General features: G+C 43.3%; 1 protein-coding gene across 1 annotated transcript in view; it reads right to left on the bottom strand.

The window, feature by feature from the left end:
- Positions 1-24403, bottom strand: part of LOC104162350 (transcriptional activator GLI3) — a gene marked incomplete at its 3' end in the record, with an annotated part of 155937 nt that overhangs the window by 39539 nt on the left and 91995 nt on the right. Inside the window, exon 3 of the mRNA XM_009701062.1 lies at positions 17303-17408. Within this exon, the coding sequence (XP_009699364.1) occupies positions 17303-17408 (106 nt within the window). The remainder of the gene's footprint in view (positions 1-17302; positions 17409-24403) is intronic.

Here is a 24403-nt window from a genome sequence, read left to right on the forward strand (position 1 = left end):
CCCTTTGGCACCAGCAGTCAACAACTGGCTAATAAAAGGTTTTTATATCAAAAAGCTGAGCTCTAAGAAAGGCTTGATCCTGAAAATACAAGTCAGAACAATTCGAATAGCTGTGATGAGTCCAAATGATCAAGTTACTCCTCGTTGTTAGACGCACATATGCGGTTGTAGGTGCTCAATAATCCGGCTGAGACGGCTAACTATACACCTAAATGATATGGAAAAATTAAGAGTCAAATAACCATCCCGCTTCTTAAATTCTTTAGTTGCTATTGTAGGGTTCAACCCTATATAAATTGCAACTGATGGGAAACTGTCCACTGGTTTAATTGATAAAATCCTTAAGTGATCACGGGCATGATCTTCATAAGCACAAAGTGCTGACCCAATTCTGCTCTCCCCAAGAGCCAGCAGTAAAACTTCCACTGACTTCAATGCAAGGAGAGTGAGGCCAGCACTGAGTATATTTAAAATGCAATTCCACGGTCCCTTTTCTCTTTACACTTCTAATTGAATTTGTAAACAATCAAACTCATAAATATATAGCATGGGAAATGAATAATATAATATTTTAATACTTTTTTCCAGAAATTGTGTCTTAAAATAGGCAATCCATTCCCCTAAAATCACTCACTGCCTCAAAGCTGCCATACTGCGTTCTTGGACTTAGGCAAACTAAGTAAATTATTGTGAACATTTAAAGAATTACTTAATTGAACACACAGAAATGTCACAGCACACTTTTAAGTAAAAGAGCTTAAGTGCTACAAAAAGGTAAGCACTGTTAACTGTATTTTCATAATGGTGCAAACAAAGAAGGGGGAAAATGAGGACATACTTAAGTCCTAATCGAGAAAGGACCTTGATTTCCTATACTCCTTTCCATGTTCCAACACCTAGTCAATATTTTGCTCACTTTTCCTCCAAAATTCACATGGGAACTGTAGGCAACATGGGGAAATAATTAACAATATCGGATTTGGTAGCAACCTTCCATTCAGTAGATGCATGTACAAAGAAATCATGAACGGGTCACTGCCTGTGTAGTTTACACCTAAGAGGAGCTAGATCAGGGTTTAAGGTACGCAGGCTCTGGTTTGGTTTCCATCACTTATCTGCTGTGCCGCCTTGGACAAGTTTGTTGACTTCCTCATCTCCTGTTTCCCCATCTGTAAAACTGTGGTAAAGCACTCAAAGTGTTCGGTATTTACAGTGGAAAGGTCAGACCAAGAGATAAGTTTCCCCCTCTGTAAAACTGTGGTAAAGCACTCAGAAAGTGTTCGGTATCTACAGTGGAAAGGTCAGACCAAGAGATAACTACATTACTAATATTTTCTTATTGAGGCAAGGACAATGCCTTACAAAATGCGTGCAGCTCTGGAACGTAAACTCCTAAAATATACCAACAACCTCATTTTGGGTTAGAACAAAATGTTGCTCCCTCAAAGTTGAAAGGTATCGTTGCAGGAAAAAGAAAAAAAAAATACACAAATGACTGCACAAGAGATGTTCATGATGCTGGAAATCATGCACGACCATTAGCCGATGACCCACAGCCAAAGAATATATACTCCGCTTCCCCTTTCCTTCTTTGGGAAGTGTTAACGTTATGTAGTTACAGTTAAAAATTGGCTACATTAATCAAAGCATTAAATCGTTAGTCAGTGACTGTATTCCTATTTTTCAACTGATGGACTGCCTGAACGCAGATCCAGCTTTTTTCCATATACCCTCTGCTACTTGTAATACTTCATAAATAACCCAACCACCAGCTTGCGGATTCCCTCAAGAACGGTTTTGCTGTAAAAAGCAATGAATATTCACGCCATTATTCAACATTTTGTTTACATAAGGTCAGCTGTAACACCGGTGACCTTCAGCCTACGGTAACACCTCTATCGACTACAGGGAGCAACTGCTGCTTCAGTTGCCACTAAGCCAAGGTATATTCATTTCATTACATGAGTCCTGACTTAGACGTTTGAGGAATGCACGTCAACTCCATGCAGATACAGTTTTGATGGATTTTTTTTTTTTCTTCTTTATGTAAAATGCAAATACACCCACGTACTGCCTCCCAGTATTTCTCCAAGTCAAGCCCAGGCTTCTTGTTCTTCTCCTCACACAACGGTAACCTCCCCACAACCACGCGCCTCTCCTTTTCCTCTTCCCTTCCACCCTGCCACCAACGGCTGTCGCCGCCTCCCCACGCTCCTCTGAAACACTTGGCCTTTGCACACACAGCATCCCAGCTTCCCTCTCCTTCCTCCCAACCTTCCACAGGACTGCTGCAAAGAAACTGGTGACCAGCAGACGATTACATGGATTTACTCAACAATTTCTTTGCTTGTACAGACAAAGGGTGCAAACATATAAAAACGTGCCCGACTATAACTACTCCCTCCAAATGCCGCTTGCCTTTTAGGCTTCTAGCAGATGTCCCTCTTGCAAATTTTGCGGCGGCTGTGTAAGCTTTCGCTGTCCCCAGCTACCCCAGCCCAGGCAGCCCATCTCTGCCTCGAACCGCATCGGTGCCCGGGTTCAGCGAGCCAGAGCAAAGTTGCCAGACTGTAACCGGGGCAAAGGCACATCGTCTGACCCTGCTGAGGGACAAGGGACAGTGTTCGGGGTGAGGAAAACAGCCGGGGTTGGTGACCCCCGAGGCCATCAGAGCCGACTCACCAGAGTTCATCTGCCAACGCGCTCCGACCACAAGCTCTTCCTGGCAGAGCTCCTCATATTTGCACAACACTCGGCAGAGCTCTGATCCTGCACACAGCTGTTGGACACCGCAGCAATGTAAACAGTAAATAAAAGTAATGCCAGCAAAATACGCTGTGATTGCCGTTGCTTGCTTCTACTAGAGCCTTACCAAGGCATGGCCTTACTTTGCTCCGTTCATGCTCACTTCTATGAACCGTAAGCAGGGGAAGACCCTACACCTGCGTAGCACAGCCCAACCTCTGCGCTGGTAAATTCTTCCTCCCCTGCTTTTAGCTGGTTTCAAGTCTATTGACTTGTGGTCATTAATATATCAAGGATAACGTATCCATGCTGCATTTGATGCAGAACTCATCATCACAACTATAAAACAGATGCATGGGACAAGCAAATGTTACTCGAATAAGCCCTGGAAAAGCGTTGCTACACATTAGAGGAGAGACTGCCGTGGACCTCCACATACCATTCCCTCTTCAAACTATGCCGGAGCACAAAGTGCAGCAGGGAAATCTAGAAGATCTACAGCATACTCATTATCTGCTGTTATTAACAACAGACTGGACAGCGAAATTACCAACTGCATTCCTACAGCAAACTTCCCTGCTCGGCAATTCTCTTTTGATGCTCTAGAGGTGGTCTCATTTGCTATTCAAATTTCAGCCGCCTCTCGGTTACAGGCAGGGCCCTGCCACCTCTTGAAGTGTTTAACCACAGCGGCACCATCATACAAATACGTGGGAGTCTAAAAATCCTGACAGCACTCACGTACCCCCTTCTTCCTTCCCTTTCCCCTTCCTCTCCTCCCGCAAAAGAGTGGGTCACGGGAGCGTCAGCAGCTTTCTCACACTTAATGCTGTTAAGTCAGCTAATTGAATAAACATTTGTTTAACATTTGCTCCTATTTCACTAATGCACTGTGAGAATGAGAAGAATTTTATTCCCCTTCTCCCCCGTCCTCCCCCTTCCTCAGGAGTGCCACTAGCTGTTATCGCAGTGACTAATGTGCTGTATGTGGCCATTATAGTCTTCAACTCTGAAATTACACCCAGGATGAACGATAGGCTCTGCCTGTATGCTGATTGGAGTTGGATGATGATTGATTAGAAGAAAGTCGGACTACGTAGCCATGCAAAGAGAACGGCGCTAAGCCACAAGCTTCAACGCTAAAGAGCATTTCACCAGTGGCTTCAGAGCTATTAGATGTTTTCAAATGAACAACATTTCTCACATCCAGGTTTGCGCATTTTATCTTTATTCTTTCAAATCCTGAAATTGCTTGGATAAGAGGGTTTTATATATATATATTTATACACATTTCTAAGAGTAGCCTGAACTTTTAGGGGAAATTGAAGAGGCTTTGTGTCAAGTACAGCTAAATCCAGCCTTTCTATATCAAACTCCTGCTAGAAAATTACTGTGCAGATGATAAGGCTGAAAGATATAATAAAAAGTGACTCTACTCAATTTACACTGCAATATTGGTATGACTGAATATTTTTCATTCAGGTGACTGATAAAATCACTAAACTGTATTGCAGATAAATAAAGGAGGCTTCTGTCAAGAATAAACACCATTAATCATGAAGTCTCACCCTCTGAGTGGCTCCGCTATGCAACTGCACAAATGCACCATCACAAGTGGCATGTGACCCTGTGCCTCCTTTCTTCCCCCGGCTCCCTGGTGACGCTGTCTTCTTAGGAAACTTTTTTTTTTTTTAAACTGCCTTGACAACATTTAGAAGTCTTGTAATATCTTTTCCATTTGAGTTTATGGGGGATTGCAACCGAAATCTGAATTGCAGCGACGATACATTCAACTAAAAACCGATCCTGTGAGACAGAGTGAACCAATGCAGAGCATTGCTGTAAATCCAGCGTTACGGTGAGAAGTCTGTATTTAGAGGAGGAGATCTCTGTCATTCTAAAGGTGAAGCAAGTAGAAAAATTTTATCAGCTCCCCCAGGCCCTTGTCCCCTTTTCTCCCAAAACCACGTTTTATTACCAGTTTTATTACTTACATTCACTATTTCCAAATAGGTGCTGAGTTTCTTTTTGAACATACAAATACGGAATTTCTCAGCATCACGTATCTACCTGAGCAGAATCAATGGGTCTTCTCTCAAAAAGCAACTTACATGCTAAAACTGGACATGTGCTGAAAGAAACTGTTATCCAGCAAAAACAGAGACATACAAAAAGAAAACCAGACAACTTAAGTAACCTTTTTGTAACCTGTTTTAGAGCAAGTGATGATTCAATAGTGGCCATGTTATTAAGCCGGAATGAAGCAGTGCCCTACACACTAATGAGGTTAAAAAATGTAGTTAGGTCTTCATGTTAAAGGCACTTAGCAAGCAGTTTGCTTGGCAAAGACCAACTGTGTGTTGGAGCAGAGGACTAATCACACAGGCAGGAATCAAATCGACTGGAAGAATTAGGAGACTTGCAGCCCCGAGGAATGTAATTCATGCAGAAAAGCAGTTGTCAGAGCGAGGCCAGGAACTGTGTGGGAAGAAAGCAAAATAAACAGCTCAACAAAGAAAACAAAGATGCTCAAATAGTGGCTTTTCTAATGCTTGAGTACACTGAAACTTCAGTGGGTGCATGTGACAAAAACCTCATCAAAGATGACCTCTATACAAGCAACACACTGGTGAATGGTGCACTGGTTCAAAAACACTCAGAAAATGCTTGAAGGTCTTTAAAAAACAACCTTGAAGTCGTTCTGCACAACAAGCACATACGTACACGTATGCATGACTGGGAGAAGAAGAAAAACATCCAAATGGTACAAAGCTAAGAGAGCTGAAATGGTTTCTACAAATACTCCTGATTTCTCTCTCCCCCATTCCCAGACGAGAAGCGCACGCAGCCTGCATGCAAAAAGCGCTCCTGCCTACGGGCAGCAGTATTTTTGGTGGAAAAACGGCATTGCTAATTGGGATCGGCTCCTGCAGCGTGAGGACCAGATTACTGCATCCACCGGGGAGATGAGCCGGCCTCAAAGAAGAGCTCAAGGCTGGTCCTACACCTCAACACAACTCGTGCGGTATTCACAGGAAGTTTTTCTCGCAATGGGTATGACGCCTGACATACGAAACTTTGAAATCAGTGGATCTATGAATTTCACAAATACGCTGTTCTCTCAAAAAGCAGTCTTTTCAATTAATGGGTTTTTACTCTCATAATTTAATGTTTTCAGAGAATGAATCTTTTGGCACTTTTAGTACTTAAGTACCTCTCTCCTCATTTCATTCATTCACTGATGATTTTCCAAAGCCCTCCTTACCTCGCACTCCAGAATGCCATGCTCCCTATCCTCTCCGCAAATTTCAGCTTCTCTTCTTCCCTTAACTCCTGCCTCCCACCGAGGCAGGTGTTCCTTCTGACAAAGCACCCAAAAAGCCTCTCGCATTACCTCAAATGAACACTCTCCTCAACGACTGCTCTGCGATGCCAAGAAACGCTCTTTTTCCAAATTCAAAACCAAAGCGTAACAAATCCCTCAGCTTTCATTCCCAGTGCCTACTGGGAGTCACGTCCACAACACTACAAAACTGAGATTTGAGGGAAGAGAGAAAGCTTTTCTTCAATTCTATGCTAAAAGAAGATAATAACTGTTTAAAGCAAAGGCAAGTTGGCAATAACAAAAGATAAATTCAATGACTGAATGTCTCTCCTATTGCACTTACTACCTAAATTTGGTTGTGAAGGGAACCTTTGACTAAAATTCTAACTTTAAAGGACTACACTCCTGACAGAAACAGTGATGTGAAGGTTCAGCATTAATCACTTCTGCTGAGATCTGGCTGGATTTGCTTCATACCTCTGTACTAACACTAGCAGACAGCCCAAAATTGATATTCACAAGGATTAGAGACTATTACTGAAGAGAGAGAACACCAGCTGGAATTGCTCTAACACTACCACTTGCAGCAGAAAAAAAAACCTATACAGATGTACAGAAACTTCTGTATAAAGTTTTATGTATATACATTTCTGCATCAAATACACAGATTATTCTCTGAAATGCCTCCTCCACCCTCACCCCCCCTACAAATCCATCATTTGGGGAAGAAAAGGCATTTTGAGAGTGCCCCTCAGTGACAGTACCAGATGTAGGGGACACGTGTATGCTGCCCCCAGGACTGCGAGTCAAGGAGCGACCTTATGAAAACACAACGGCTTCCGAGCTTCTCCCACCTTCCAAACACCACCGCAAATAGCAGGCGAGCCACGGATCGGCACCAGCATTCATGACGGCAGTAGGATTCACAGGTGTATGAAGCACAACCTATATCAAAGGTGAATGCTGCTAAGTTAGGAGGGGGGAAGAAAGATATTCTGCTAACAGTTGCTTCTCTTATTTTCTCTGCCAGTATTGAAGGTCCAGGTGTGGGAGCCGGCTGGGGTGCAACCAAATCAGAGTAGGAAAACACTTGGTTCTTCTTCTTAGCCGAAGAAGTTTTGTTTCAGCCAGGCCTGCCTCTTTATTTGATCCTGCAGGCATTGAAAGCCATTGTGGTGCTACGTAATCTGCACTACAAGTCGGTTCTCAACAATGGTTGAATATATAATGGCCGGAACAGCATAGCCATCAGAAGAAACAAGGAGATAAAGGCTTCGCGCTGCTGTTCTTGCCGTATTTGTATGCAAAACTGGAGTTAAGAAAGCATTTCTTGGGCAAAGCTGTAACTTCAAACAATCTCAAGAACCAGAAATGAATGGGGACCCCATTTCTAACGTGACTGTAGGGGGAAACACATGAAAAACAAGCGCTAAGTGTAAAGCGAATGCATGTTCTGGCTGCACATTTTTTAGAGAAGCAGTAAAGTCAGTTTTGAAGTCTTTGAGGTAAACGCACCATCCATATGCTAGAAGCATTATTAGTTCTCTAAACAGAGCAGGCAGTAGCTAGGTGTGCAGAAGAAAAACCCAAGGGGAACAAACTGGCCAACTCATGACACACCTGCACCAGCTGGGCGACCTACATATTTGCTCCCTCAGCAACTCTGCAATTCCATTTAATCACAGGAGCAGGCACACAGTTCCCAGAAAAGGTGTCAGGATGGAAGTCTGACGTCCAAGGAACGAGTACGTCCAACCAAGACAGAGGCAACTACGCAAGCTTTCTTGGTACTGTCTTGATGACGTACGCTGATAGTGATCTTCCAGGGTGAAGCAGAGAACACCTGATTGCCCCTGGTCATTCAGCTCCTGCCCTCCCTGCCAAATCTGTCCGCAATGTTGTTAAATGGGGCTATTTGCGTTGGTGGCCTCTATAAACTGGGCCAGACTATCAATCTTTTCTTCCACAGGCCAGTGGAAAAGGCATGATAAATCTAGGCTGAATTTCAGCAAGCCTGAACGATGTGTATCTTTAAAGAGATAGCCACTTAAATCTGATATGTTTAGAAATTCTCCCTCGTGCGAAATACTCCTTAATTTTCTGTTGATCCTTAACACCAATGGTCACAGTACCTCATAAATAATGCTTTCAAGCAGACGATAGGCCAGTTTGTTCCTTCAGAAGCTTTGTATTCCCGGCTCATGGGCTTCAGGATGTTTTACCTCTGTGCCTAACCTCTGCGGGGTCTTCAGAAAATTACCAACACCCCTATAGAGTTGACTATAAATGCAGTGATAATGTAGGTTCAGACCTACACAGTCAGTGCTGGAAGGGACTAAGCTATATATTCTCGCCTGGTTTTTAGCAGTAACTTCATAGGGCCCAGCTTCAAGGAAAAGCTTGTTCTAAAATAAGGTCCCAAGTCCTTCCTTGGTCATGTAAAGCATCCTAAGAGCAAAAATCAAACAGCGTAACATTTTTCTTTAAATCGTTTCCTCTATTAATCGATAACATCAGTCACAAATGTTGGCCCAGCCTACCCTGAGGCACACAGATAAAACACCCACTGAGCACATTCCTTTGGGTGGAATTAGGGTCTGGTCTCTTTTTTTTCTTAGCATCACATAACAGAGAATACGCAAGGGATGGTTAGTTAGTCTCCTGCATCTCGGAAACACAGCTGACACCAGCTTGAGAGCCTGCTTTTTGTTACAAATATGCAAACAACTATAGACATATACATAAATACACACTAAAAACACAGAGCGGGTTGAGTAAGGGGTGACAAAAAGGGAAACAAGGTGTTGTTTAACTTCTGGTTTTTCTTCCTTTGGGGGAAAAGAGTCTCAACTAAACTCAATCCATACTCCAAGATTATAGGAGATGATGTCTTTGTTGGGGGAGGAGAGAGCCTAAGTCAGGGAAAGATTGCCTGAGAGTATGATGAAGATGCTCCGTGCTCCCACACTGCAGATGTACTCATTGCTCGCATTTCTTCCAGTTTATACCTACTCTCACTTTAGGGACTTCCAATTCACAACACAGAAATCTCCCCAGTACGCTTTAAAAAAAGAAAGGGGGGGGAAAAAAAGAGAATGAAAGAAAGAACGCTAAGACTGTAACATTTCAGTTCTCATTGAAGCGAGATTTAACATGAGTGGAAGAATTGTACTGAAAAAAAAGGAGTCTGTCACAGTCCAGTACCTCACAGGCCACTGCAACAAGTTTGACAGCAGCCTCTATAGAGTTGGCTTGCTTCTGGTTCACTGCACGTGAATACCGCAGTCAATATCTGCTCACTCGACTAATACTGCTGACTACAGCACAAAGAACACAGGAATTTTGTCCAAGAAACCACAGGCTCAGAGCCTCTGAATGTGCGCTATATTTAGAGCTTGCATTCTTTGCAGCTGATAACAGAATGAGATAATAGAAATTTCAAGCAGCTGAACTCTAGTATTGCAGCTATTCTATGTATTTTTGGTTAAATGTTAAATTAAGGTAACGAACCACATGTTCTCAATGTTTTTGCCCATGAATATTTTTTCTACTGGTTTTGTTCATGTTTTCCCTCTATTTCCCATCTTTCTCAGACTCTGTGTAGCTCCTTCCATTAGTTTTAAGTGTAAAGATCTAGAATTACTCAGTCCACAATAAACGCAAGGAAAGATATTCACCCCATTGTGCAAAGAGGATGCACACACACACACAAATATGCACACTTGTACACACATCTGCACACAGGGAGTGCCCCAAAAGCTCGAAGTCATGCCTAGTTATTCCTCAGTCTACAGAAAAATTTAACATACAACACGGTGGCCCGAGGCATGACTTTGCTGGTCATTCATTTTGCTTCCATCATCTCTTAATTCATGCTGGTTTGAAAGCCCGCCTTAGGGAACCACTTCTCACTGGCAGCTGAGAATTCATCTAAGCACTGTTAACGGCCCAGATGGGGTGTATCAGCTAAGCGGCAGCGCTGCCCAGTGCCGACAGATACCTCCCTGCTGATAAACCTAGGAACCATTTCTCTGCAACAAACATAATCCATACAAACCTCTCCAAGAATCTCTTTCACTGGACTGGGCCCCACCAGACAAACCTGTTACTCCTCTGCCTCTCAGGTGGGGTTCAGGCAACCCATTCCCTTCAGATCAGCAGAGGAGCGTTCCCGAGGACCACCGATCTTTTTCCTCCCTCCGCGTCGCCGCGGGGAGTTGCCCTGTGAGTTGTTGCTACTGCCAAGTGACCGTACCATGAGAGGTGGCCAGCCGGCCGGTGGAAGCATGCCTTTCTCATTAAGGCTGGGGGCTGCTGCCTCTCAAGCGCTTTTCTTGACATAAAAAAAAGGAAAAAAGAAAAAACCACAAAACACAGAAGATTTGAGGGAAGTGCCTACCAAAGAATTTTTAACAAAACAAACCAATGCGTTTTACAAGCTTTTCCTTCTCTGTTAAAAATCCCACCAAAATTTTCCTCTTATTTGAATCGCTGTAACTTCCCCAGCCATCCCGAAATCAAAGCTGGCTGTACGAGAAGAACAAAGAGCCTCTGTTAACGCAATATTTATCTGCTGCTATTGTTTCTCCTTTATAAATCTGTAGTTCCTTGGCATTACAATTAGCTACTCCAGAGAAAATGATTATGTCACAAAGTATTATCCGCCACAGAAACAGATGAATGATGTGAACCAAATGTAATCTGGTGCGCTTAGAGGCAATTCTGTTGACTTTCATGTAAACGTGCTGGCTAAGAACAGGGATGATTTTTAGCAGTGAATCCTTACTTGATCTAGATTTATTTGCCAGTGGAAATGAACTTTTAAATAAGGTACTCTTTTCTCAATACTGCTTCTTCCTAGGAGGAAGAGAACAAATCTGTGAGAGATATAGAAGAGCTGAATTGAGTGTGCAGAAACTTCAGACTACAGCTTACCTAAACAAATCAATGTAACTGAACTTATGCAAAACAGCTACATTCAAAAACATTTAACTATTTTTACCCACATTTTTACCTACTTTTTTTTCCTTTTCAGTGTCTCTGAGAATGAAAAATTTAAGAGAATCACATATCTTTCTTTTCTGCAATTCAATATATGCCACCAATAACTTGCTTTCCATACTTTTCCCAGTTTCAGGTAGTTTTTAAAAAGAGTCTGTTGCTGAAGCTACTCTGCAAGCCTGCTTGCAAAGGAAAATTTACGATCGGCAAGTCTTAAGGTAAATATTACTAAACAAGTACCAACAGCTAAACAAAACACTGATTCACTATTTTAAATGATGCAACACCATATAGCAAGTGAGAGATTGCAGTTCTGGTCTAGACTCAGGCTTCCTCTTCCCTGCTTTGTAAAAGGCCTGGCACTGAATAAAAACTGTCTGCTGAAGTTTATGTGCGGACATCTGGCCCTGCGATTTGACTTCTGTAAACTACCCTCGCCGAGGTGCTCTGTCACTAAGAGGAGAGGCATACGTGTTGCCCGCAGAGCCTACAACACGCATATCCATGGCATATAACCAACTCTGAATAACCTTAACGAGTCACCAGACCATGCTGCTTCCTTCTCGGAGACTTGCTATAAAAATCCTCCAGGCTATCAGGAGCTGCTTATTCTCGGCGCTGCGCTTCACTCCCAGGGACAGGTTTCTTGGGGTGCTTCCCATTTAATACAAGATTTCTCCCTGCTTACAGAAAATACGTTCATAGATGATTTTGGAAAGTTGTAACTACAGTCACCTTTTCATATCAAAAAAGCTTCCCAGTCTGTCTTCTTCGATGGCTCCTGGCTAAACCATAAAACCCATTCCAAGTCTTAAAGTAATTCAAGCCAATTCAACGAGTGATTTTTTTCCTTCTGGGTGGGGCTCCCCTTCCCACTGTGAAAGGATCGGCGAATGCTCTGACAAGCTGATGGACTCCTTGCCAAGCCTCCAGCTTAGAGGTACACTGAGGTAAAGCAGCAGGGAAAACATTTCAGAGGTTTAAATACTAAGATTTTTAAAAGAAATGAGAGCTTAGGAATGAAAGCGCAAAGGAAAGATCAAAATGTCACGTGATCGGGCTAGGAAAACCTCACCGTCCTGTCACATGTATGGCAAGCGGTTTCTCTCATAATCAAGGATATTTTGCAGAGCCAATGCTTTAATCTTCTCACATCTGGACAGCCCTCATTGTATTGCGTGGTCCAAAATCAGAGACTGACGAAAGCCGAGCGTCTGAGCCTGACTTTCCTTTCCTTTTCATCCTTCTGTAGCTGATGTCTGTACAAATTGGATACGAAACAACCTACCTAAGAATCGGACTCTCTTTTTATCAACTCGAAGCTGACTGCAAGCAAAACACATGCTTTGCTTTAGTACCGGTGCATTCACACAGTTCGAAATCTCTGTTCAAGGCATTCGTGTTAGGCACATGCACAATTATCTATACGTGCATCATTTCAGGGCGTAAGACTGCCAAACTCAGATGCCGCTAGCCTCCATCAGCAGTTGGAAAAAAAAGGTCCCTGGAGCATCACTGACCCTAGGAAGCTACACGACAGCAGTTTTACCTTGCAGCTTCCTCCTTGCAAGGGCAGCCTGCCCATGGCCGTAGGCACATCAGTGCACCTCCCCTTAGCTTTACCTGCTCATGCTCCCTTACTCACAGTTCAGAGCTAACGTAACATGGGATGGCAACAGAAAGACAGATGGAGACTAAATGGATCGACGTTTTGGAGCATGCATGGTGTATCTTGTAGTACACTCAGCCCTGAAACTTTAGTGTTCTACTAGCCTCCTACAACATGTGCATTAACTGCTCGGAGATGTACACAGGCCACCACCCTGGCGCCATCCCTGATATTGCCACCCAGCAGTTGTCCCCTGCCCCACCTCTGCAGGAGCATGCTTCCTTCACAGCCACCTTAAAAGCACCTGGAGATACCCGGTTAGGTCACCTTCAAAGGCTGTCCAACCCAACTCTGAAATGAAGCAGATTGGGAGCAACCTATCAATGCAACTCAGTGAAGGTGTGGGAATGAATGAAAGACCAAGAACAGTAGCTTCCTAAATCGCTGAGGTTAAATCCATCACTAGAGGTTTGCCTTTGCCTTAGGAGCTTTTTTTTTTTTTAATTAATAAATAAAAACTCTCATCCTGGCTAAGTTAGATTTTAAAAGTTGTGGGACTATAAAGTTATTTACAGTTGCACAGTCATAAAAACAGTCAAGACATCCTTGTTTCTCCTCTGCTCGCTGCTAACAACTCTCATTCCAACAAAGCCAACGTCAACAAAGACATCAGGCAACTGGAAGAGTTAGCCAATAGTAAATGTATGATTTGGTTCCTCAAGAGTGGAAAAAAAAATTAAAAAAATAGCATGCTTAAAGTATTAGTTTATGTTCAAATAAACACCCTGATTAGCAGCATGATTTTGAACCACTGTACACCAACTGGAAAAGGCATCACACTCTACTGGATGGCCGAGCAAATGCCAAGGACCAAAACGCAGTTTAGCTTCATTTTCTCCTTTAGTACCTTACTTCAGAAATCAAATTTGAAAATGAAGAAAGAGCTAGACAAAAACAACAACAAAGAAAACCAAAGTAAACAGTGGGATTACTAAAGTCACGCTTCTTTTAGTATGTTTTAATCATACAACATTTAACAAGTAATTTAAGTTGCTAGTTCAATGAAAAGTAGCAAAACTGAGTTACGGTTTATTAGAATTTTTTTTTTAAACTAAGCTTGATGCCTTGAATTTGAAGAAAGGAAAAAAACCAACAAACAAACAAAAAAAACCCCACACACAAGCTCCAGCTCCAATTCCACTGTTCCTGCGTTGCCACTAAAGAACAACTTAAGTCGCATACATCTTCCCTGAAGTATAAACCAAGGACGTAGCGCAGAAATTCCAGGGTAACTACACAGACCTAACAAACAGGTTTTGGTAACACAAAGTGACACATTTCAGTACATATTCATAAGGGTTGGGGGTTATTATTGGGCTGTAATTGCAGTTGTTCTAACACCTAATAAGCCATGGCTGGAAAAACAAAGGCAGGTTAATTTGTGATTTCCTCTACTCATTCAGAGGCAAATTAAGTGTCAAACAGCTAATACAGAACATATTTCATTTTATGAGATTTTAATTTAATTCTGCACCATATCGTTGATGCCTTAATGTAGGGTGGTTTATCTAAGAGGAAAAACAATTTATAAACCTCTTTCAATTGAAATCTTTAATGATAGGATACGATAGCATAATTACAGCAATGCCTGCTAGTCCCACTATATATAAGCATCTGTCAGCAATTCCATCATAAACATAAACCCGTATTTTAGGGGTTTATAACTCAAATTATAAAATTTGGCTCCAGGCTGAAATTTGGGATACAACAGTTCTGCCCATCAGCAATTAAACTACAAGAATTATACATATAAATACAGATACATCTTTAGAGCTGCAAGTACATAAGAGCCCTGCAACACCTTGAAAATTCCTCCTTCCTTTCTTCTTCTCTACTTGGCCATTGTTCAAAATTAAGCGCACACACTGTAGGTATCATGCGGACAAGGCCCTCTCCACATTTTTTCTGCACTTGTATTATATCTAAACTAATTCCACTAAGGCTTGACAGGTCCTGGAACACATTTCTAGGAGCTCGGATAACTGGAACAAAGCCAATTTTTTTTTTTGCACTTTTTTTTTTAATTTATATTCCACACACACGCACATTTGAGAGTATTGTGAAGTTGAGGAGAAAACCACTCATACAATGAAGTCATTGATGAAGCTGTGGGTAAACATTTGTATCCTCACTGGTGTTCTTCCCATTCTCTCTCGGAACTCTCAAATAACTTCTCAGACTCAGTTCGTTTGTTTTTGGGTTTTTTTAATGGATGTTAGGACAGCAGTTCAAGCAATGGCTTCAAGCGATCCCAAATCTAACACTCCTAAGTGATGCTCACACCAAGCTCTGTAAAACTTGCAAGAAAACTGTTGGGTGTCTACCTCATACGTACATTAAGATGTATTCCTGAAAAGTGCAGAAGCATGACAAATCTGAACATCTCCGAAGAAGCTGTTGGAGTCCAACTGATTATTTTTTTTTTTTTTAAGATGCTTAACTGTGTATTTACATTGAATTACATTGACCACCACAGCTCCAAGGGTCCACTACAGCTCATCTTTTCAATGGCGACACAAACCAAACGAGCAGAAGACTCAACAGAAGTTAATGGAAAAATAAACGGCCAATATCAAGGAAATACTGAGTTTAAAGTTTGGGCTGGTATCAGGGTGTTACTTCTAAAGCAGCTGCCTGCAGCCATATCCCATCACACTAAGATCTCCTCGTCTCTGACAAGCCTCTGCAAGGCCCGGCTGAATCACCGCAGCACCGCGGGGTACGGCAGGGAGCGGGGGCGTGCGGTACCTTTCCGTAGAAGGGGCATTGATTTTGGCGTTGGAGGGGACTACCGCTGACCCGCAAATAAGGCGCGAAGCATGAGGTATTTTCAACGTCTTTTGGGGCTGTTACAGAAATCCTAGCATTTAGTAGGTTGCTAGTCCCGATTTCTCACTGTCACCCGAAGCGAGGAAGGGTGGTCTACCCACCCAAAAGCCCTGCCCACGAGTGCAGGGTGTCATGGTATGAGCTGGGTTCATGGGGCCCAGGCTCCAGGGAGGGCTCAGCACAGCCAGGCAGGGTCCCACCTGGTACGGGATCCAGAAGCCTTCGTGAAGGCTCACAGGCGGTACCCAGGTTTTGGATGAAGGTCCTCTGCAGATGCAGGTTAAAACACTTCCTAGGGCTCCCGATCCCCTCTGCCTCGCACCGAAGACAAAGGCAATTTCCCCACTAGCTTCACAAGGAGCAGGATCGGCCCCCCAGCTCCCAAAAACATCCAGGCAGAATATTCACTGCACTGCAAAATCTAGGATGACCGAGTAATGACTCTGTCTGAGCCTGCCACCTTCAGCTTACAACGGTTTTTAGCAGCAAATTTAAGCATGTATTTGAGTATATTTTACGATGTGGTTGACTGTGGTGTTAATAGTGATGCATCAGAGGAACTCTGAGGAATAAATCACAAGTTTCTGCGCTCTCTTTTTCTATAAATACCCACTTTTCCTCTAATGCCCAAGACGACTACAACACAGATTTATTACTTACCTCCAGGCAAATTTTCTCCGAAATTACAATTCAGTAATAGAAGACTGACCCAAAAAAACTGTTAGTAAAATATTGTGTGGGTACTTGGGCATGTAGTTAGGATTGTTAATATCAATTAATTCTGCTCACAGAGGAGGACTTGTTTTAAAACAACTTCATTTTTCTTCTGCATATATGTAATTACACTGCTGTAACTAATAGCCATAGCAAAGCAATCTGCCATCTAAACAACTAGCATTATTCTTCAAAGTATTACTCGTGCTTTTCTTCTTGCATTTTCTCAGTATGAGAGGTGATTAGTAGATATGATTAAATGTATATATCAAGCCTTTTAGCGAAGTACCAAGTCCTGCTTTTCAGCTCCATTTTTAATAGTATATAGCATTTTTCTGGACACAACCACCATTTTATTCTGTAATGCTGGTATCTGTCTCCCCATATAGAATATGATAGTATTTATTTCTACAGGATTTTACCACTACCACCCTTTTTTAATGCATGTTATCACTGGTATTCATTTCTTTTATCTTTGTGTAAACCATGTGCTCTATCACATTTGCCATTTTGTTTGGGTGACATTCCCATCAATCAACCGATTGCCTGTGCATGCACACAACAGGACTATGAAAATTTACCAAAAATTTCATTATGCTTCATAGCAGTCACTAGAAAAAACAAACAAACAAAAAACAAACCACCTTTGGCACAAGAGGAAATTTTAGCTATGAAGAATCCCAAGCCTAATACAGACAAAAATACATGTTTTGTCTGGTTGTATTTCACAAGGTTCAGCACTTTTTGATTTAGTATTTATAGAACAACAGCACACAGGATCAATGTCAGCAAAACATATACATAACAGTTGCCAGCCACCTATTATAACAGGAATTCCTCAGGCACCAGCCTGGGTTTTGCTTCAAGCACAGATAACTTTGCCACTTTCCGAAAGTAAACCTTGCGCTCTGGCAAGACTGGCAAAGTGCTACGGGTGCACGGCTTTAAGCACTGCAAAGGTTCGTATACTTGCTCGTTCTTCCAGGCAGCTGAAGTGAGGGGAAATACTGAATACTCACACATGCAGAGGAGGAATGGGAGATGGTTCGTAATGGTAGCGTCCCTCATGATGTCTCGCATCAATTGGTACAGGAGGGTGGAATGCTGGAAAGAGGTGAGGCGGATCTGAAAAAACAAGCGAGGTTCCCAGATTTGATTATTTCCAACGACTCTTTAAAAACAACATTCATAAAGAAGGAACAGATATTGAAAACCATGTGTCAACAGTGCTACGACTTACGGGTCGCGTTCCCCTTCCCTACTGCAGTCAGTTAGGCCTGTCCGAGAGGAGAGTTTGGCCCACAGTGTTTGCATGAATATGTATTTACTAATTTTAATATTCTCTTTTTATAGCTTAAATGGAAAGGGACATAAAGAAGTCTTTAATAAATAATTATGTGCTCATATGTGAAGTGTCAGATCAAAAGGACCATCGAGTCTTTCATAAGCATTCCCAATTTATTTATTTTTTATTAAAACAAGAAAAAAAAAATCATCCCAGGACGAAAACCCTAAGCAGAGAATACAATGCAATAAAAAAAGTGTATCCTTAGAGATGTACACACAATCCTACAATGGAAAGCAAAACCGAAGCGGTACGCTGAGAAATGACTATCTGGAGTAAATCAGACAACAGTTAAAAGGGAAATGCAATTGGGAAATGCTGTACTGGAGATGTTTAACTGCGTCATATTGATGGTCACATCCGAAGGAACGTATCTGAGGACAGGAGGACTCATTTCATACACCGCTCTTAAAAAGGAAGGGTCCTTCCTTTGTCCCCACAGCTGGAGAGCCGGGGACCCGTGGCTGCAGGAAGCCCCCCTGCCCCGTCTCCTCCAAGGCGTTCGCAGGACGAGGGGTTTTGCAGCTGCCAGGGTTCCCGTTCCCCGCTGGTTTTGGAGAGCCTTGGCAACGAGGTTGACAAAGGGGGGAATGTGCCCCCACCACCCCCACGGGCTCTGCCCTGGGGGGCCAAGCACAAAACCCACCCGGTCGCTCCCCACTGCTCCTGCAGCAGGATTGCTTCCCAGCTTTGGAAACACAACACGTATGGACCAAAGCTCTCCGCACCAGCACATCGGTGCGATTTGTGTGCCTAACACAGGTTACTGCCTCCCAAAAGCTTGAAATTCAGACGAGATGCTGAGCATCGCCAGCGGCACCAAACCAACCCATCCTGCCCAATTATTACCCCATTTCCACTTTGGATGAAGTCATGCGTTTGTCCGACACCAAGAGCTGAGAAGTGCAGACATTAGGTCATGTCATGGATTTACTAAAATGCTTCGAGAAAGAAAGAAAACTTGAATTATGCACCGCCAGTAAAACTAGGCCTATTTCAGTATTGCCTGCTGACTCCTGAACGTATCTTCTCCTTGTAATGCCTGCCTTTCCTAGTCAGCAAAATGTAATCCTCCTCTTAGATTATGTTATCTGTGAAAGCAGTTCCCTCATGCCAACCAGAGATGGCTGGAGGTGGGAAAAGAGAAAAAAAAAAAAGGGATTTTTCCCCTTGGTATTTGTCAAAAGTTGGGTTGGTTTATTGTTACATTTTGAAGCAGGAGAAAGAACTAGAGGAACGAACCTCATGGCCCTGAGGAGTAAGCGGAGAGGACAAAGGGGAAATCGCATAAATTCTGAGAAAACAGTGCCAGTATTTCAGGAAAATCTGGAAATATCTGACAAGGCCTGTCCAGTTTCATAGCTTGATTTCATGATTCACCACCAGCATGTGATGAGCCACAGCACATTTTTGCCATTGACTGACTCAGGGCTCAGAAAAGAAAAATAATTGTGGCTTACTACGGTGAGCTGGGAGCTCAAACTCACGGTAACTTTAATTCTGGTTCTGCTGCACCAACTGGACCTCGGCATGCCATCTGCTACAAGCTTCACTCCCCATGCCGAGCACTCCTGGGCTTCAGTGGGAGTCAAGGTGGGTCAGAGATGACCAGGTACCCCTGTCAACATGCCGTCATCGTCCGAGCGCAGGATGCTTGCTGCTAACTCCTGAAACACACGCCTCACCAGCCGCCACGGTGGGGAAGGGGAAAAGGGGCACGAGAAGTGTGTTTTAGCACATCTCCCTGCCTGCCCTGTTCCCTGCTTCACTGGTATTTGACCGCAGCAGCGTAAGCTGAAGGGGGAAGGTTTTAAAGCAGATGTCTGGCATTTCAGCACAAAAACTCTGCTACCGTTTTTTCTCAGTGAAGAAGGAAGTCACTCATGCCCTTGTAGACGCACCGGCAAGTCCTTCTCTGCCCTACGTGTCTCCGAAGAGTGAGCCTGGAGAGCACAGGTGAACCCGCAGAGATTTTGTCACCCTCACTCATGTCAGACAGGACGGGCCCCCCCTGGCCAAGGCAAGAAATCCTGTTCAGGACACCAAGCCTCCCCACTGTCCCACCTTCATCCAGCCTGAGCACGTACCCATTAAAAGCAGTCCCAGTGTTTATGCAGCAAAACACCGTTTAACCCTCCTGAATGCGATCATCTATCTTCCCCTATCTAGGGAATGGAAAATGAGTATTAAGCGACCCAAAAAGGGTACTCCTCATTGTGGGGCCTGTGCAACAAGTTGTATTTCACACACAGGATATAAATCTCCAAGAACACCTTTTTGAGTCCTCTGACATTAAGCTGCTTTGTGTATCTTGGTTGCATCTTGTTTGCAGTTTCCATCTGGGACACAGCCGTACTCCATCACGGCACAGGGAGCTGTCTCCGTCAGCCCTGCGCCAACTGGAGCAGAGCTGCACATCAAAACCCAACATAATTATCCATCTCACAGTTTATTATTTACACACGAGCAATACAGCTTGTGAGCATCGTAACTCAAGTGTATACGTAATAAGTTACTACATTGTGGCCATCTCCTGTTGCAACCTTCAAGAAAAACCACACAATGACTTTTCCAAAGTCAGGCTAAAACTGCTGAAGCAGAATAAAGTGCCACTAAACCTGGCTACCTCCTATTTATCATATAATTTCCTGACTGATGGTTCCACAAACCAGCTGCTAAGTGCTGTGTACTCTACTGTCAGCAGACTAACATGCTAAATGGGAGACAGGGAGAATAATGTGCAGAACTACTGGAGTCAATTTTACGGAGGGAATTCAAATTCTGCCGTGTTTGGGTCAGCCTTCAGCGCAGAGGTAGGCAGTAAATTCTACGTGCTTGGGGGTCCAAAACCACTCCACTTTGAAGAGCACTGAATATTTATTTGGAAAGACTCTTAGATCAGAGACCTGCCAAAGCACCCATCGTCCGGGGCTTCACTTGGAACTCCATAAAAATGTAATCGGTTGACATGTATTTATATGGAAATACAGAGTAAGAAGTTTACAAAGCAGTAACCCTGGCTGTAGCCAGTTTCACATTGCTTTTTCATATCCCACCCAGTAACTAGGTACCATCAGACTATTACAGGCACATTCTGCTACTATTATTTATGCCGTAGCTGAGGAAAGAAGGAGTGAGACTACTCACAGGACAGAATTGAATCTGATCCTACTTGACTCCCAGCTGTTTGCAAGAGATGCTCTACCTATCTAGAACACCAAGCAGCAACTTAGTGTAAAAGACAGGGTACCTGCTGTGACTATAATGACATTTTCATCTTTCTCATTTGAAGAGTTAAGAACAAAACTCTTACCCTTAGCAAAGAGGAACTGTTCTCGCCAAAACAAAAATCAACAAAATCTGACTTCCTATTCTGCTAGGGAAATGATTTATTCCCATTTGCAACTCCTTGAAAATTCTGGCTGAGATGCAAACTATCACAGCCTATGCCAAGCCATTTTCTTACAGACATCCAAAGGCAACCGTGAATTCCTGGACCAATCCTTCAATTACATCCTTGCAGAGACTCCCTGACGTAAGCGTACAGCACAGGAGTCGAGACGGGCAGATGCCGCCGGTGTATTTGGAGCCCTCAGCTCTAATTCAGCAGAAGTATCTGATTTCGTGCTTAAATTTCATTATTTTTAAGAACTTTTAAGGACATGCCAAGGCACTGGAAATACACTTAAACATATTCCTCACGCATTGCTGAATTTGGTAGCTGTTGCCGCCTTCTGAATTCTCTGCTGCCTACTCCTGTAAGCTTCCTTCAGATGCTCTCCTGTCTCCTGCACAGCTGACAGGGTCTCCTCAAAACAAAATGGGAGATATAACTGCCCGAAATGCTACAAACTCATCAATTTTAGCACTGTGAGACCTTCTGGAAAATATGTCAATTTATGCTGCCTTTTTGTTGTGTGAAACATGCCTTTTTATTTCATCTTCAAGAATCTTTATTGCCTTCTTAAAGAAAGTGAATAGGATCATCTCTCTCAAACTACAATCACTCCCATAGAGGAAAAGAGAAGAGACCTACACTACTTCTCTGGAAGCGGGCAACCTAGGGCTCTGCTGCAGCATCAAGGGCAAGAAACTGGGAGAAATGACAGGTATGGTCCTTGCTGTTGGCCAACCTGAACTGAAGTCTGACGAGATGCAGCAGGCAGCAGCAACTCACCGCAAGAGTTGGTGGAAAGGGAGACGATGCTAGCTGGCTCAAAGGTACTGTGCAACACCTTGAGACAATGGCAAAGAGGTTAGGCTGCTCCAAAGTTCACTCAAATTAAGGATAACTTTTCTGTGGAGTCTGTAGTCTCTCAAATAAGCCTTAGTCAGGTCGGGGATCACTACATTTGGGAAGTTCAGCTGTGGTGGTAAGGCTAGTAAAACACTCTGCCCTCAGCTAACTGACTTGCTCAAGCACCTTGTGATTCCTGCCAAACCCGTGAGGAAGACGGCTGCTGAAACAACAGGCTGCATTTTTCAGCACGTCCAGAAAACATTTGCTACTGTAGAAAATGCCTGCGTCGGCTTGAACGTGCCCAGTGTGGCCCCGACGCCTGCACCTGTGTGGTGAGATCAGGGCCAAGCCAAGCAAAGACAGGACTCCAGCCCAAGATGGGAAGCCCTCGTTATGTTTTAGCAGATTTGTCCTCAGGATGATCAGCTCACCAAATTAAACGTCAGAACTGAGCCAGGTGCCAAACTCTATCTCAGATATAACCTCATTTGAGGTGAAATCTCCTTCCCACTTAAATTCATTATGGTCTTGATGCTGAACTCGGTGGTACCAAGCTTTCACACCAGATGTAACAGAAACAGTATCAGGCAAAATATAGCCTCCCTGCTAATGTCTTTTCAATACGCAGAACAGTTTTGAAGAGTTTGCCAGCAAATTTCTACACTTCCTTTGGTTCCTAAGCCGATCACCAGATGGGAATTTTCTAATATTCAGGTTTGCAGAGTCCCTAAGGGCACTAGTGTTTCTTCATGTACATTCCCTTCAACTGATCTGAACTTAATGGTATTGCCAGGTTTTATGGCAAGAATTAGGTTCTTTTTTGCCAAGCAAAGACCTTATTTTGGATTTCTGTTTAATTACAGAGCTTGCATTAGAGCTCAATAAGAGCACATGTTGTCTTTGGGGGGTTTTTTAGTCTTTCAAAAAGGGGTGAGTTATGTTCTCTACATATGCTCATACAGAGGCTTTAATCAGGAAGAAAAATGACTGAGCCACAGCCACACGTTAATGCATGCACTTAACTTCACGCGCTTTGAAGAGTCTCCCTACGGTGACCGGGGTTGCTGTTTCAGCATGGCCAGTTGCCATCTGAAAGCACTGCTTATTTGCAGGCTGATCCACCGATGGGTTACAGCCAGTGATCTCAGGAGGCTTTTCCACATCTGTGTGCCCCTGCATGCACATCCACGTGCTTCCAGTGTGGCAATCCTCATGTTGACATGGACACGACTACTCACTACCTGACTTCATAGAGAAGATTTTAAGTATGACCAAAAAAAAGAAGTCACGGCAAAACAAAAAAAAAGGCAAATGAATGGATAAAGCCAAGAAATGGACAGAGGGAGTGAGAAAAAGAATTTTTAATTGGTAAGTCCTCTCCATTCCAGTAATACTAAATGTTAATTGTGATAACATATAGTAGATGTAATACTTTGAGAGAAAAACATAGTTTTCAACCAGATCACATCCCTTCCATGTGTCTGTGTGTATTAATGATGATCAGCCTTCCCCTCCCTACCCTCTACTTGTGCTTGCACAGCGCCTATACGCTGATCTTAAAAACAAACCACAGCAGTTCCAGGCCAAACCTCACAAACTAGAGCACAGCTCCAGCTCTGTGCCTCTTGGTATGGCTGAAAAATAATTTCTGCCTTTGCAAAACTGAAAATTAAGACTTCGGGGCATCTTAGATCCCTGCCATCCATTTTACCACTTTTTGCTTTGTAAACTTAAAACACCTTGTGGGAACATGTTTTATTGTTTTTAGTAGTTCCACAACAATCATCATGCCAAACACATGAAGGAGGAGCAGTTATTGGTGTGCTGGAAGAAAAGTGGCTGGAAATTATTTCATCAGCTGGCACTGAGAGGTCTTTAATATGCCAAATTTGCTGCAGGTATTGGCTAAATAACTGCTGGATTGATTTCAGTTTGAACACTTTATTATTCCTCCCAGTCACTGTAACTCTGCTGTCTGAGAAGCAGGATTGCCTTCTGGAATACTAACTAAACTTCCTCAAGTCCATTCAACTGACTCCAGTGCGCTCCGCCATCTGCCCATCCGAAAAAGAGAAATTTAAACGAAATAGTAGTAAGAGACAGACTGACTTGTAGGATAATAAATCTACCGCATGTACAAAACACCTTGGACTGAAGAGTCTCAAATTCTATAAGAACATAATTTGTGACTCATCACAGCCCAGCAACTTCCAGATGACTGTTTCCACCGGGATGGACTCCCCAGTAAGCGAAGGAAGGACTCCTTGTGCTGCCCTGATCACACAGTCGTGAATCTGCCTGGTGAGCGGGGTGGGCACAGCACTGCCATCCCACAGCCCTCCCCAGGACACACATTTTCAGAGAGGGAAAGCCAAGGCTTCCTCCAGCACAGTTTGCCCAAGAACAAACAGCAAATTGGTGGAAATGCACCAGGAATATCCCACCTCAGTAGCCTCTTCCACCCAAAAAAACACCGATTGCTTCATCCTATAAGCAACCTTAGAAAACCCTTGTGAACATGAGCAACAGCGGCAT

The sequence above is a fragment of the Cariama cristata genome, unplaced genomic scaffold (assembly GCF_000690535.1).
Source record: "Cariama cristata isolate BGI_N322 unplaced genomic scaffold, ASM69053v1 scaffold1235, whole genome shotgun sequence".
Lineage (NCBI taxonomy): Eukaryota > Metazoa > Chordata > Aves > Cariamiformes > Cariamidae > Cariama > Cariama cristata.